The sequence below is a fragment of the Heterodontus francisci genome, chromosome 8 (assembly GCF_036365525.1).
Source record: "Heterodontus francisci isolate sHetFra1 chromosome 8, sHetFra1.hap1, whole genome shotgun sequence".
Taxonomy (NCBI): domain Eukaryota; kingdom Metazoa; phylum Chordata; class Chondrichthyes; order Heterodontiformes; family Heterodontidae; genus Heterodontus; species Heterodontus francisci.
Window position 1 is genome coordinate 60,585,476 of NC_090378.1, and position 14,944 is coordinate 60,600,419.

Below are 14,944 nucleotides of genomic sequence, written 5' to 3' on the forward strand. Positions count from 1 at the left end.
TGCAAGCGTGACATAAAGGCCCTAAATATCAACTATCGCACCAGGGAGTCACTAGCAGGCGAAAGCGGGAAATGGCAACACATCCTGTGGACTGGCTTGCACAACCATGATGACCAGCGGTTACAGCAGCTTGGCAACAGGCACCAATATTGAAAACAACTCACAGCATCACTTGGCAGCTTCATGTGTGGCACTTGTGGCAGAACCTGCCTCTCATGGATTGGCCTTCACAGTCATCAGCAAAGATGCACCAAGAGAAGACACCCCACCTAAATGGATTGTTTGCTGCATGTCCATCATCTTTTGTAGATGGAAGGATGCTAAACACAACTCAACAACTGAAACGTGGCTTAGAGGGGACAGGAATGTCAGCTTAACGTTCCTTGTTACAGGGTTTTCAGACGAGAGAGGGGAATAAAAAGGGATGTGGGGTGACAGTATTGATTAAATAAACAATTACAACTGTGAGAAGGGATGATATGTAGAGGGTTTATTAAATGAGGCTATATGGGTTGAACCAAGCAATAAAAAAGGGGCAATCACACTGCTGAGCGTATACTACAGACCTCTAAACAGTCCGAGGGAGATAGAAGATCAAATCTGTTGGCAAATTTCTGACAAGTGCAAAAAGAATAAGGCAGTAATAGTGAGGGATTTCAATTACCCTAAAATTAACTGGGATACAGTCAGTGTAAAAGGTACAGAATTCCTAAATTGCATTCAGGAGAACTTTTTTAGCAACTTTTTCTACGCGGCAAACCCTACAAGCGGAGGTATAATTCTGGATTTAGTTTTTGGGAATGACGCTTGGAAGGTGGAAGGTGTATCAGTGGAGAGCACTTTTGTGGTAGTAATCATAATTCAGTAAGATTTAGCATAGTTATGCAAAAGCACAAAGATAAAACAGGAATAAAGGTTCTAAACTGGGGACGGCTAATTTTACTAGGCTGAGAAGCAATTTAGCAAATGTGGTCTGGAAACAGCTACTTGAAGGTAAATTAGTTTCAAAGCAATGGGAGTCATTCAAGAAGGAGATTCAAGGGGTTCAGAGCAAACATGTTCCCACATAGAGAGCCAATCTAGAGCCCCCTGAATGACAAGGTGCATAAAGGGTAAGATAAGGCAAAAAGGGGAAGCTTATGTCAGACGGTGAGAGCTAAATACTGCAGAAAGCCTAGAAGAGTACAGAAAGCGTAGGGGTGAAATTAAAAGGGAAATTAGGAAAGCAAAGAGAGGGCATGAAAAAAAATTGGCAAGTAAAATCAAGGAAAATCCAAATATGTTTTATAAATACATAAAGATCAAGAGAAAAACTAAAGATAAAGTAGGGTCGATGAGGGACCAAAAAAGTAACCTTGGAGGTGGGGATGTGGGTAAGGTTCTTGGAATCATAGAATGGTTACAGCACAGAAGGAGGCCACTTGACCTGTTGTGTCCATGCTGGCTCTCTGCAAGAGCAACCCACCTCATCCCACTCCCCTGCCTTTTCCCCGTAGCCCTGCAAAATTTTTCTCTTTGGATAATTATCCAGTTCTCTTTTCAAGGCCTCGATTGAATCTGCCTCCACCACACTCTCAGGCACTACATTCCAGATCCTAACCACTCATTGTGTAAAAAAAGATTTTCCACGTGTCGCTGTTGTTTCTTTTTTTACAATCAACTTAAATTGGTGTCCTCTGGTTCGGAATCCTTCAGTCAATGGGAGCAGTTTCGCCCTATTCACTCTGTCCAGATTCCTCATGATTTTGAACACCTCTATCAAATCTCTTTTTAATCTTCTCTTCTCTAAGGAGAAGAGACCCAGCTTCTCTGACCTATCCACATAACTGAAGTTCTTCATCCCTGGAACCATTCTTGTGACTCTTTTCTGCACCCTCTCTACTGCCTTAACGTCCTTCCGAAAGTGTGGTGCCCAGAACTGGAAACAATACTCTGGTTGAGGAAGAACCATTAACCACTTTCTCAGCCTGCCCTACAACAATTTGATGATTTGTGCTCATATACCCCCAGGTCCCTCTGCTCCTGCATGACCTTTAGAATTGTACCCTTTAATTTATATTGCATCTACTCATTCTTCCTACCAAAATGAATCACTTCACACTTTTCTGCTCTAAATTTCATCTGCCATTTGTCCACCCATTCCACCAGCCAATGTCCTCTTGATGTTTATCACTATCCTCCTCACAGTTCACAATACTTCCAAGTTTTGTGTCATCCACAAATCCCAACACCGACCCCTGGAGAACCCCACTATATACCTTCCTCCAGTCCAGAAAACAACCATTCACAACTACTCTCTGTTTCCTGTCACGGGCCAATTTTGTATCCATGCTGCTCCTGTCCCATTTATTCCAGGAGCTCTAACTTTGCTGGCAAGCCTGATGTGACACTTTATCAAGCGCCTTTTGGAAGTGCCTGTGCACCACATCAACTGCATTACCCTCACCAATCCTCTCTGTTAACTCTGCAAAAAAATTAAGCAAATTAGTTAAACACAATTTGGCCTTAACAAATACATGCTGGCTTTTCTTAATTAATTTACACTTGTCCAAGTGACTATTAATTTTGTCCAGAATCATCATTTCTAGAAGCGTTCCCATCACCGAGGTTAAACTGACTGGCCTATAGTTGCTGGGCTTGTCCTTACACCATTTTTTGAACATTTACAATTCTCCAGTCCTCTGGCACCACACCTGTATCGAAGGAAATTTGGAAGATTATGGCCAATGCCTCCACAATTTCCACCCTTGCTTCCCTAAGTACCCTTGGATGCATCTCATCCGCTTTTGGTGACTTATCAACTTTAGTGAAAAAACAGTCTATCTAATACATCCTCTTTATCAATTTTTAGCCCATCCAGTGTCTTAACTACCTCCTCTTTCACCATGCCTTAGGCAGCAGCTTTTTCCTTAGTAAAGACAGATGCGAATTACTCATTTAGTATCTCAGCCATGCCCTCTGCCTCCATGCGTAAATCCCCTTTTCGGCCCCTAATTGGCCCCACTCCTCCTTTTACTACCTTTTTACTATTTATGTGCCTATCGAACACTTTTAGATGCCCATTTATGTTAGCTACCTGTCTCTTCTCATGCTCTCTCTTTGCTTCTCTTATTTCTTTTTTCACTTCCCCTTTAAACCTTCTATATTCAACCTGTTTCTCAATCATATCATCCACTTGAAATCTGTCATGTGCACCCTTTTTCTGCTTCATCTTACTCTCTTTCTCTTTCGTCATCAAGGGAGCTCTGGATCTGTTTGCCTTACCTTTCCCCCTCATGGCAATGTTCCTTGACTCTACCTGAGCTAGCTCCTCTTTAAAAACAGCCCATTGTTCAATTACAATTTTACCTTCCAATCTTTGATTCCAATTTACTTCTCTTCTCACTCCAAGGAAGTTGGCCCTCCCCCAATTAATTATTGAATTTATTTATTTTATTTTATTTATTAATGATTACTCCTTTGTATTTTCTATAGCTAACCTAAACCTTATGATACTAAGTTCACTGTCCCCTAAATATTCCCCTACAGTCACTTGATTCACTTGACCCACCTCATTCCCAAGAACCAGATCTAGCAATGCCTCCTTTCTCATTGGACTGGAAACATACTGATGTAGAAAATTCTCCTGTACATACTTGCTCCTCTCTGTCTTTTACAATATTACTATCCCAATCTATATTAGGATAACTAAGGTCCCCCATTATAACTACTCTATAATACTTGCAGCTCTCTGTAATTTCCTTGCATATTTGTTCCTCTCTATCTTTCCCACTAGTCGGTGGCCTATAGAATACCCCCAGCAATGCAATGTTACTGCTATTGTTTCTTAGCTCTAACCAAATAGATTCTGTCCTTAACCTTCTAGGACATCCTTTCCAGCTCTGTAATATTCTCCTTAATCAATACAGCTACCCATCCTCCTTTCCTTCCTTCTCTATTTTCCCTGAACACCTTGTATCCAGGAATATTTAACATCCACTCCTGCCTTCTTTTTGAGCCAGGTTTCCATTATCCCCACAACATCATATTTCCACATGGTTATTCTTAATGAATACTTCGCAGCTGTCTTCACAAAAGAGGGGACCTATGATGACATAGTTAAGAAGGAAGAGTGTGAAATATTGGATGGAATAAACATTGTAAGATAGGAAGTATTAAAATGTTTGACATCTTTGTAAGTAGATAAATCGCTAGGCCCAGATGAAATATATCCCAAATAAAAACAAGAAATGCTGGAAATATTCAGCAGGTCTGGCAGCATCTGTGGAGAGAGAAACAGAGTTAGCGTTTCAGGTCAGTGACCTGTCATCAGAACTCTCTCCACAGATGCTACCAGACCTGCTGAGTATTTCCAGCATTTCTTGTTTTTATTTCAGATTTACAGCATCTGCAGTATTTTGCTTTTATTGAAATATATCCCACTTTGTTAAAAGAAGCAAGTGAGGAAATTGTAGAGGCTCTGACCAACATATTTCAATCCTCCATGGCTACAGGAGTGGTGCCAGAGGATTGGAGGACTGCCAACATTGTACCATTGTTTAAAAAGGGAGAAACAGATAATGAGTTAGCTTCAAATGAGTTGTGGAAAATTATTGGAATCAATTCTGAGGGACAGTATAAACTTTCATTTAGAAAGGCATAGATTAATCAAGGAAAGTCAGCATGGATTTGTTAAGGGAAGGTCATGTCTGACTATCTTGATTGACTTTTTTGAGGTGGTGATAAGTCAGGTTGATGAGGGCATTGTGGTGAACGTGGTCTACATGGATTTTAGCAAATCTTTTGACAAGGTCCTACATGGCAGGTTGGACAAAAAGGTAAAAGCCCTAGGAATCTAAGGAACAGTGTCAAATTGGATCCAAAATTGGCTCAGTGGCAGGAAATGAAGGGTAATGGTTGATGGGTGTTTTTGTTACTGGAAGGCTGTTCCCAGTGGGGTTCCACAGGACCCAGTACTTGGTCCCTTGCTTTTTGTAGTTTATATTCAAGATTAGTCTCAAATGTACGGGGCTTGATAAAGAAGTTTGTAGATGATAAAAAATTGGCTGTGCAGTTGACAGTAAGGAGGAATGTTTTGGACTGCAGGAAGATATAGATGGTCTGGTCAGTTGGGCAGAAAAGTGGAGCAGTGTGAGGTAATGCATTTTGGGATGTGCAAGAAGGGAATACACAATAAATGGGAGGATATGGATTAGTGTGGAGGAACAGAGGGACTTTGGAGTGTATGTCCACAGATACTTAGAGGTAGCAGGACAGGCCAATAAGGTGGTTAATAAGGCATATGGCATGCTTTCCCTTATTAGCCTAAGCACAAATCATCAAATCAATCAAGAGCAGGGAGGTTATGCTAGACACAAAAACAGAAAATGCTGGAAATACTCAGCAGGTCAGGCAGCATCTGTGCAGAGAAAAACTGATGCTGGTTGACCTGCTGAGTATTTCCAGCATTTTCTGTTTTTGTTTCAGATTTCCAGCATCCACGCTATTTTGGCTTTTGTATGAGGTTATGCTAGAACTATATACAACACTAAATAGATTGCAGCTGGAGCTCTGTGCACAGTTCTGGTCACCACGTTACAGGGAAGATGTGATTGCACAAGAGAGGGTATAGTGGATATTTGCGAGAATGCTGCCAGGACTGGAAAATTTTAGCTATGAGGAAAGATTGGATAGGCTGGGGTTGTTTTCCTTCGAACAGAGGAGGCTGAAGGGTGACTTAATTGAGGAGTATAAAATTATGAGGGGCCTAGATAGAGTAAATAGGGATAACCTGTTTACCTTAACAGAGTGGTCAAAAACCAGGAAGCATAGATTTAAAGTAATTGGCAGAAGGATTAAAGGGGAGATGAGGAAACATTTTTTCATCCAGAGGGTTGTAGGGACCTGGAACTCACTGCCTGCTAAAGTGGTAGAGGCAGAAACGTTCAATACATTTAAAAAGTACGTGGATGCCTACTTGAAGAGCCCTGACCTGCAGGGCTACGGACCTAGTGCAGGAAGGTGGGATCAGACCGAGTAACGCTTCATCGACTGGCACAGACACGATGGGCTGATTGGCTTCCTTCTGTGTCATAAATTTTCTATGATTTCTACGAAAATAAGCAATGAAAAAAGGGAACTCCAATAGATCAACTTAATGGTCACAATCTAGATAACTGTCACAGAAGACATTAAAAAAGATTGTACCAAAAATGTAAATTCAGCCACTATCATAAGACTAATGACACTAATTTCTGTTCGGGATCAAAGTGATGAGCTTTGCCAGTTCTCATCTGTCCTATTGTGTGGAATGGGAACAAAATTCTTCAACCCCACTTCACAATGTAGTGGAGCAAAAGCTAGTGACTTCTGCTCCAGACCCTGCTAGGATATCTGGTTTCAGGGCAGGGTCACATTTTTTGTATATTTTGGGTGAGTGCCCATACCACTGTGGGGGTATCTTGGGCATTTCTAGATGTAGGCAATGGGAAAAGTGACTATGGCCAGTCATTTGCTAGCAAATATTTGGTCTATGCTGCCCAATTAGCCCCATCTACAAAGGGGCCAATATGTGTCACTGTCAGTTTTCCAATGTAGGTTTCAGGCCAGGACCTAGGCCTAAACCTCCAGGAGGGCCTCTCTTCTGTCGCTCCAATGACTTCTATGCCAGGTTCATTCTGGCCCCCAAATCGCTGGGTATAACTGAGGCCTGAGCCAAAGAACTTCCCAAGTAAGAAAGGATACCAGCATCACCTTTCATTGTGCCCAAAATATGTACTGCAAATAGAGTTACTTACTGCTCACATTATCTTGTAGTATTTGAAAGGGTTACTGTGCAATGATATTGTGCAGCAGGATACACTTTGTGCCAGAGACTTACACTTCTGTATACCAAATTATGAGAGGCATTGATAGGATAGATAGGAAGGAAATTTTTCCCTTAAGGGAGGGGTCACTAACCAGGGGGCATAGATTAAAGGTAAGAAGCAGGAGGTCTAGAGGGGATTTGAGGAAAAAAAATTTCACCCAGAGGGTGGTTAGAATCTGGAACACACTGCCTGAAGGGGTGGTAGAGGCAGGAACCCTCACAACATTTAAGAAGTATTTAGATGAGCACTTGAAACGCCATAGCATACAAAGCTATGGGCCAAGTGCTGGAAAATGGGATCAGAATAGATAGGTGCATGACGGCTGGCACAGACACGATGGGCCGAAGGGCTGTGCTGTATAACTCAATGACTCTATGACTTGACTTAAAGGAATTCAATCAAAACAAATTCTTCAACCTCATTGTAGCTGCATAATCCATGTACATGCAAGCACATGACTACGAGCTGCAGTATGATAGTTCAGGACAACTGCACATTCTCCAGGTAAATTCCTCTTCGTGTCTCTATTTCTCTGTTTGCAGGAGACTACATGATAGGAAGGTGAAAAGCTGAATGGGAAAAGCACCTTCAACTTCAGATTATTGAGCAATTTTGATGAGGCCATCCACCAGGTCCTTGGCTAAGAAAACAGCAAGGGAGTTGCTCTTCCCAACTATTCAATCACTGCCACTAAAGTATACACTAAAGCACAATACTATTGAAAGCATTTTACTGTAACTATATTTCAAGGGTTGTCACATTTTTACCTATCTTTAAACTCTTCGCCTTCTTTAGGTGTGTCAGCCCAGTGGGACAAATCTAGCCTGGGCATCACTCACAATCTAGCCTGGACATCCAATATCACTCACTCCTATTCTTGCAAATACCACCACTGACAATCTGCAGACCTGGGCTTGAACTGCCTCACCCTCCCAGATATAGAAAGCCTCGCAGAGCTGAAATTTTGCCTTAAACTAACACACCTTCCAAGCTCCAGAAAACCTTACAGATAAAATCCCAGCTTTGACAGTCCCACCCACCCTCCCAGCTGGAGTATTATTCATGGAAGTAAAACCCCAGGTTAGACAGTCCCAGCCAGAAAAAAAACTCATGTTGGTGAATTGTCATTTGGAAAGTTAAGTATATAGTAAGTCAATAAAAATGAAAAGGAATCCCACAAAGAAAATCCATGATTGATATACTGAATAAGAACTGTAATCAAAACTTCATTTTTTAACATATTTTGTGCTCAGCTTCATCTTATACCAAAACACAAAAATGTATAAATGTTTAAAAATTCTCTTTATTTATATTGTCTAATAAATGGGACAGAGGCTGCAAATAAGTGGCTGCATATGTAATTAAGCTGTCTTCTGGAGGAAAGTGCTGGACTGGAATAACTATCTTAGTTCCATATTCTCCTAGGCTCGTATTTTCTTTAATAATATTTGTAAAGAAAAAAGAAGTTTATGAAAAAGAATACATTTGGAAGATTTTTCTCAGAAATGTTTTTCAATTCATCCTATCCTTAGCACATTCATAATAAAGCTAAAAGGTTCAACAATAAAAGACTTACTTCTTTTAACCACAAAAGTTTGGGTGGCTGCATTTCTGGGGACATCACTCCACCCACATACTTTAGCACATGGTGTTTTGTTTGATTTATTCGGTTTACTTGATCAACTGCTCTGTGATCCATCCACATGATAATGTTCCTGTTGTTTGCCCCTGCATCATATAAAGCAGAAAATCATCAAAACCACAACACAACAGATCTCTTAATAATATGATTCCTGCAATATGTCAAGAAACAGAAGCTGCATTCCAAATAGCATACATTGTCGATTAGCAATTATTTTTTGGCAATGAAGTTAATTTTCCAATCATTTATCCCTTGCCATAGAAAAGCAAATCCAACCCCATACTTAGAACAGCTTAGATGAACACAATTAAATCTATTATCTAGCAAAACAAAAACAGAGAAATCTGCAGTTTGCTCTTTTTGCAATTTATTGGGCAAAATTGGCTGCAATAAATGTTTAAAAACGCAAATCAATTTATAATGTGCATTTTTGATGAGTAATGTAAGAATTTTGATTTTTCTTTTAATAACCTGCCAGGAAACTGAGATTAAAACATGTACTTTCATGCACAGTACTTGTACACAATTAATGTAAGTTATTTTTATACATAGTAATGGAAAGTTTAACCTATCAAAAGTAATTTCCTGTCAACCCAAGATTACTGTTTTCTTGCAATTAATAACATATACATTATAGCATTTAGGTAACTTGCATTATGAAGGGTTATTATACAATTAAAATTATACTCTGTTGGTCCACCTGAACCCTATTGCACATAATTTTAAATGTCAAACTGGGTTAGTGCACTTCGTTAGCTATGAAACATGGTTTCAATTTCAGCCAAACAAATAGCACAAAAGCCTTTCCCTTCATTTGCTGAATATAAAAAGTCCTATGTGAGGCAAGTCTGATTACTCTCCACCAACACCCTATTAGTGCCATAATCCAACATCAGTTATCAAATCACTCATGGAAGCATGGGAAATAAGGGAAACACATGGAAATAACCAAGATCATTGGTGTGGAAAGTGGAGACGTTTGCACTGATGCACTTGTTACAACAAAATACACTTGGAAATGCTGATACTGAGTGACAAAAGTAGAGGAGTGCTCCATTTTTCAATAATAACATCCCTCCCTGGGATGAAAACAAAATTCATAAATGTTAAGTTTATTGATCACTCATTCCCAGTAGGGAACTGTGCTCAAAGCAGGAGTTGGTTCAAAGAATTATGCTTCTGTGTTATGATGTATTGTGTTATATCTGACCCAATGCTTCTCCCCATCAAGTGGCTCCCACTTGGAGGACAAGATCGATAAAATTATCTTTAAACAATATAGCTCTAATTTTGCAAATGCCTGGCTATCACTGAAAATCTAGCCCACAGCAGACTATTCTGTGCAGACATTCAGCATATGGCATATGGGTGGAGGGGGCAGTGGGAGGGTAGTATACTGTTTCAACCTTGATAAAAGTTCAAAATTAATTTTAAATATTGGTCAGCTATTAACAAAGCTTGAGAGAGATGGAAGCAGGCAACCAGTGTCAGGCAAAAATGAAATGAGATGCATTGTGCAGGCACAAAATGAGTCTGTGGGAACATGATAGAGCAGTGCAGCTGTTTGTTGGGAGTGGTTTGAATAAGTGCTAGCAGGGTTCTCCTGTTTGGCATTCCGGGCACTTCCTCCAGAGGATAGCAGTATAACTTGCCTGTCAGGAGGTTGCAACTACATTCAAAGATCTGTACAGCACTTGGGTCCAAACTATGATACTCTGCACTTTTAGGACGCGGGAACGATAGCGTCTTTTAAGATGTATCTAGACAGATACATGAATGGGCAGGAAGTAAAGAGATACAGACCCTTAGAAAATAGGCGTCATGTTTAGATAGAGGATCTGGATCGGCGCAGGCTTGGAGGGCTGAAGGGCCTGTTCCTGTGCTGTAATTTTCTTTGTTCTTTTGTTTCTTTGTTCAAAATATTTGACAAATAGAACCCCATATCCACTGCCTTCACAAGACCCAGTGTTTCCACAGCTGAAGTGCATTTTATGACCCATTTTATTTTCTTAGCCTCCCAAGCTAAAGGACATATCCCATTTTCAGAAATATTATGGAAACAGCAGCACTCGAATACCCATCAGCAAGATTAACAAGTGAAGCATCACTAAAAATTATTATCTTCATGTTCTTTGGGTCACCGAAGGATGAGAACTTCAGTACACATTTCTCCAGATTTAGTTTTTTTATGTTTTATTTGTACTTAAAACATTCTCAACTTTTGGATGTTTCATCATCGTGCTTCACTCCAGCACATCAAAACTAGAATCAGGCCTAGTCTGAGAGCACAACCAGTTTAACTGACCAATCAAGCTTCGCAATTGCTCAGTCTCTGTTTTAGATACATCATCTTTCTGTGATGACCTAACACGATTAACTGGGATGGGAGTAATACTCTCGAAATACGACTTTTGATTTAAAGTTATTCCAGACTTAGTCTGTTTAACGTCTAAACCAATATATTTAAGGGCCCCACAAGCCTGACTCCCAATCTTAAATTCTGCCCTAATCTTAACATATTTCTCAGAATTCCACAGTACCACCCCATAAGAAATCAACGTGCATCATGAAGATATCTGAAAGTTTCCCTTTATGATATTAATAAAACATTGCCGGGTCTGCTTTTAGTTGAACACAACCAATTTTCAACAAAACAGATCTCACCAAGCAATACCACACCTTGGAAACATCTTTAAGGTCATAGACGCATTTGTTCAGTTTCCATAGTTTTCCTTCTGCATCTGTAACCTCTTTGGGTGGTTTCACTTCTGTCTAAAAAGTATCACCCTGCAGAAATGCGGTTTTTACATCAATGGATCTATGCTGCCATGAATAAGTGGCCAAAAGAGCTAAAAAGATTTTCAAGATTACTTATCCAGCTGTAGGAGAGTCCATTCTAACATCGGTATCACCCAGTCACTCTTCAGCAACTAGCCTCACATTAGCCTTAAGTTCCAGCAGGAAGGACTTTTTCAGTTCAAAACCATCTATGTGACAAGGTTGGCTGCTCCCTACTTGGTACCTCAGAATAAACTCCAAACTCTCTCCAACTCTCTAACTCCTTACGTTTTGCTTTTATTAGTTTATCCTCAAGTTTATTAGTGGTCACTAAAACCTCACGGTCACGAGGACGTCTACTTCTAGTTCTATTCCGAGACTGCTCTCTAGCCTTCGTTTCATTGTGGAATCTGCTCCAACTATGGCCTGTATCAGCACTTTGATGTCTTTCAGGACTACTGTTAGAAGATCTCCCTCGCATATTATTGGAGGCTCTTTGTCCAGTACATGATCGCTTCCTTACACAACAATCACTTCCTGACCCACTATTAGAACTTGCACTGTGCTTTCTTACCTCCACTCTTTCAGTCCATTCTGCCAGTCCATGGACCTTGTCTCTTGGCCACCATCTTGAACATTATCCAATATTTAAACTTGGCTGTAGATTTTCCTGCATGCCCCACAATTGTTGCATCCCTCCATCTATTAGACCCTTCTGGAATATATGTTACTACAGTACCTACTCAGGGCAATTGTACTTTGGATGCGATGGCTCTTTCTTGAGTGCCATGAGCCCTCACATTACTATCCAACCCTTGATACTTCATTCTGTTCCTCAGGACCTTCTTCACAACATACATGAGGTACAAGGTACAACATTTCCCTCTATCAACTGCTCAGATTCTGATATTTTGTAATCAACCCCGATCAATCATGAGGAATGAACCTTAAAAGATTGATTTCCATGCTTGATAACTACTGTTTTACCATCACGACCATTTACCTTACCAGGGCCCTTCCATTTCCTATGACCCTCTCTTTGATAACACACCAAATCTCCCGAATTAAATTCCACCTCAGATGGCATTATACAATGCCCCAGAGCTTTCCTAATTTTCTCAGAGAGAATGATGAAAGACCATCTCCCTACAAGTAAAACATTCAAATGTGCAGAAAAAATGCAACTAATTGTAGTACCTTCTGCAGCAGGAGGACTGTCACACAGTACAGAAGGCAATTTGGGATTCGACCCATAGACCAATTGATAAGGACTATATCCTCCAACCATCTGGAGCGAATTCTTTGCATGAACCACCTGCCAGTGCAGTTGTTAACTTGCAGTTTGGCTGGTCAGCTAAGATTTTATGCAGCATTTCATCAACCACAGTCCTTTCACAGAATCCATTGCTGAAAGGACTTTCAGCTGCAGGATTCATAACCATAATGTTCATGTTTTCACACATGTCTCTGAAGTTGTCACAAGCAAATTCTCCTCCATTATCAGTCACAGACTTAGTCGGTGCCCCATGTCCAGTCCCTATCCACTTCTCCATAATTTTGTCTATAATGACTCTTTTGGCCTTGCTATTTATTGTTGTAGAAAGACTAAATCTAGTTGCTAGCTCTATAAAATGTAGAAATGAAAATATTCTTGTCTTTGTCCAACACCGTAAAATCCATGGCAACTACTTCGTTAAAGTCACCTGCCAATGGAAGGCTGACAATAGGACGTGATGGTGTCCTCCGATATATTTTTTTAAATACAGATTTCACACTTTTCACTTATCTCTTCTATTAACCTCATATACTCTTCATCAATCACACCTGCATCCTTTAGCAGGGTTTTTAATCTGTCAGTCAAGCCTCCCCACCTGCCAAGAATGAAGAAAATTAATTTCGCCACATGAACACAGATTTTAAACTGCTGATGGTGAAGAAAGAACTTGTTTTAAAAAACAATTGGAGACTTTGGCTGGAGAGAGTCATTAGCATATACAACTCTGTCTCCAAGAAAAATCTAAACCAGGTGCGCCAGCCACAAAGCGTACTTCTACCAGCCAGGGACTTCAAGATCACTTCAAAGGACAAAGGAGCTATTCCTTGCCCCAATTTACACCACAATGGACTTTTGATTACCAGACGTTGAGGCATTCCAGGTTAACCACTAAGATGGCCAAATACACAAACAGACGTGGATAGGCCAGTTTAGTCACATGACTGACTGTTGGAGTTTTTTGAATTTGAACTTCCATCAGGGAATTTGAAATCAGAAAGCTGTGTACTCCCGGTTGGAACCTCCTTACAGTCCTGCCTGCCTCCATCTCTTTCCCATGGAACTGAAACTTGTGAAAACACGTGAAGCTCAAAGAGAGAAAAGTCTCCTACGTAAACAAGGTGTAAGAAGAACACTGGGCCCCGACGTACAGCAAGACTACCTACAATCAAGTGAGCTCGAAGCACAGTAAACAAGAAACTCTTCTGATATTGCCTCAAACCCCTCTCTACTATATTTTCCTCTCCTCTTTTCTGTCCCTATTTGCATGTGTGTATCGCGTGTGCATGCTAGCGTGGGCGCATCGTATATCCGTAGGCATTAACCATATTACAGTTTAAGTTTAAATGTAATTTCATCTTTCTTCTTTAAACCTCAGAAAACCTGTGTGAATTGGTTTCTCTGTCTTATAACTGGAAAGCTGTGAACAAGGATTCACAAAGGGGGAGCTCAAAACACTGTTTAAAATTAAACCCTATTATAATTAGACCAGGTGAAGTCAGTAACAGACCCCCGAGACACTTTTCGCACCTGATCATAACAAATCTCTGACAAGAAGGGTGAGCAAGTTGTCTGTGTTCCTTTAAGACAATTTGCTTTTTATCTGTTGAATTCTTAACACACCTGATGCCATTAATACTTCTTGAATACTCTGGCCAGAAACATCAGGGGCTGAATTTTACTGGCCCCTCGATGCCGCGGGTCGCAGCACGGGGACCGGTAAAATGCTGTGGGGAGAGGCCTGCCTCGACCCGCGACGTCAAGAACGGCCCGCCACATATTACAGGCAGCGGGGGAACTTTAGTTTCGGCCCCACCGCCGCATGGCGGCGGCACCACAGTTAGCATATGGTAAGGAGTACTTACCTATGCTGATTATGCAGCCCACCGCCTCTCCACTGACTCTTCCGGATTTTTCGCTGAACGGGCAGCCGTCATGTGCCGTCCCGTTCACAATCTGAAAGCCGGCGGGTCTTCAGAGGCAGAAGTTGTCTCCAGCGAAGGTAAGTTGTGTTATTCAGGGGTCTCACTCTGCATTATGGAAGGGAGGGGGGATATTCAGGGATCTAACCGCATTCTGAAAGTGAGGGGGGGGGAATACACAGGGGTCTAACTCTGCATTCCAGAAGGGAGGAGGGAGGGGGGGGAATATGCAGGGGTCTAACTCTGCATTCTGAAAGAGTGGGGGTCTGGGATTACTGGCAGCAAAGCTGTGCTGGCTTGAAGGGAGGTACTGTGTACCATCCCTCTGTTAACAGTGTACGCTCTGTGTTTGTGAGGGGGCAATGCCACACTAAGCACCCTGTGTGTGGGGAGGGTGCCAGAAAGGGCAGGAGCATTACGGTTTTATGGATGGTGGGGGCAATCGATTCAGCTGGTAGGATCTTGATGTGGTCATGTTGTT

The 14,944-nt window shown here is 41.1% G+C and overlaps 1 protein-coding gene across 1 annotated transcript in view; it reads right to left on the reverse strand.

The window, feature by feature from the left end:
• Nucleotides 1-14,944, reverse strand: part of fggy (FGGY carbohydrate kinase domain containing) — a 478,711-nt gene that overhangs the window by 441,080 nt on the left and 22,687 nt on the right. Inside the window, exon 4 of the mRNA XM_068037213.1 lies at nt 8,425-8,576. Coding sequence (XP_067893314.1) covers nt 8,425-8,576 — 152 coding nt within the window. The remainder of the gene's footprint in view (nt 1-8,424; nt 8,577-14,944) is intronic.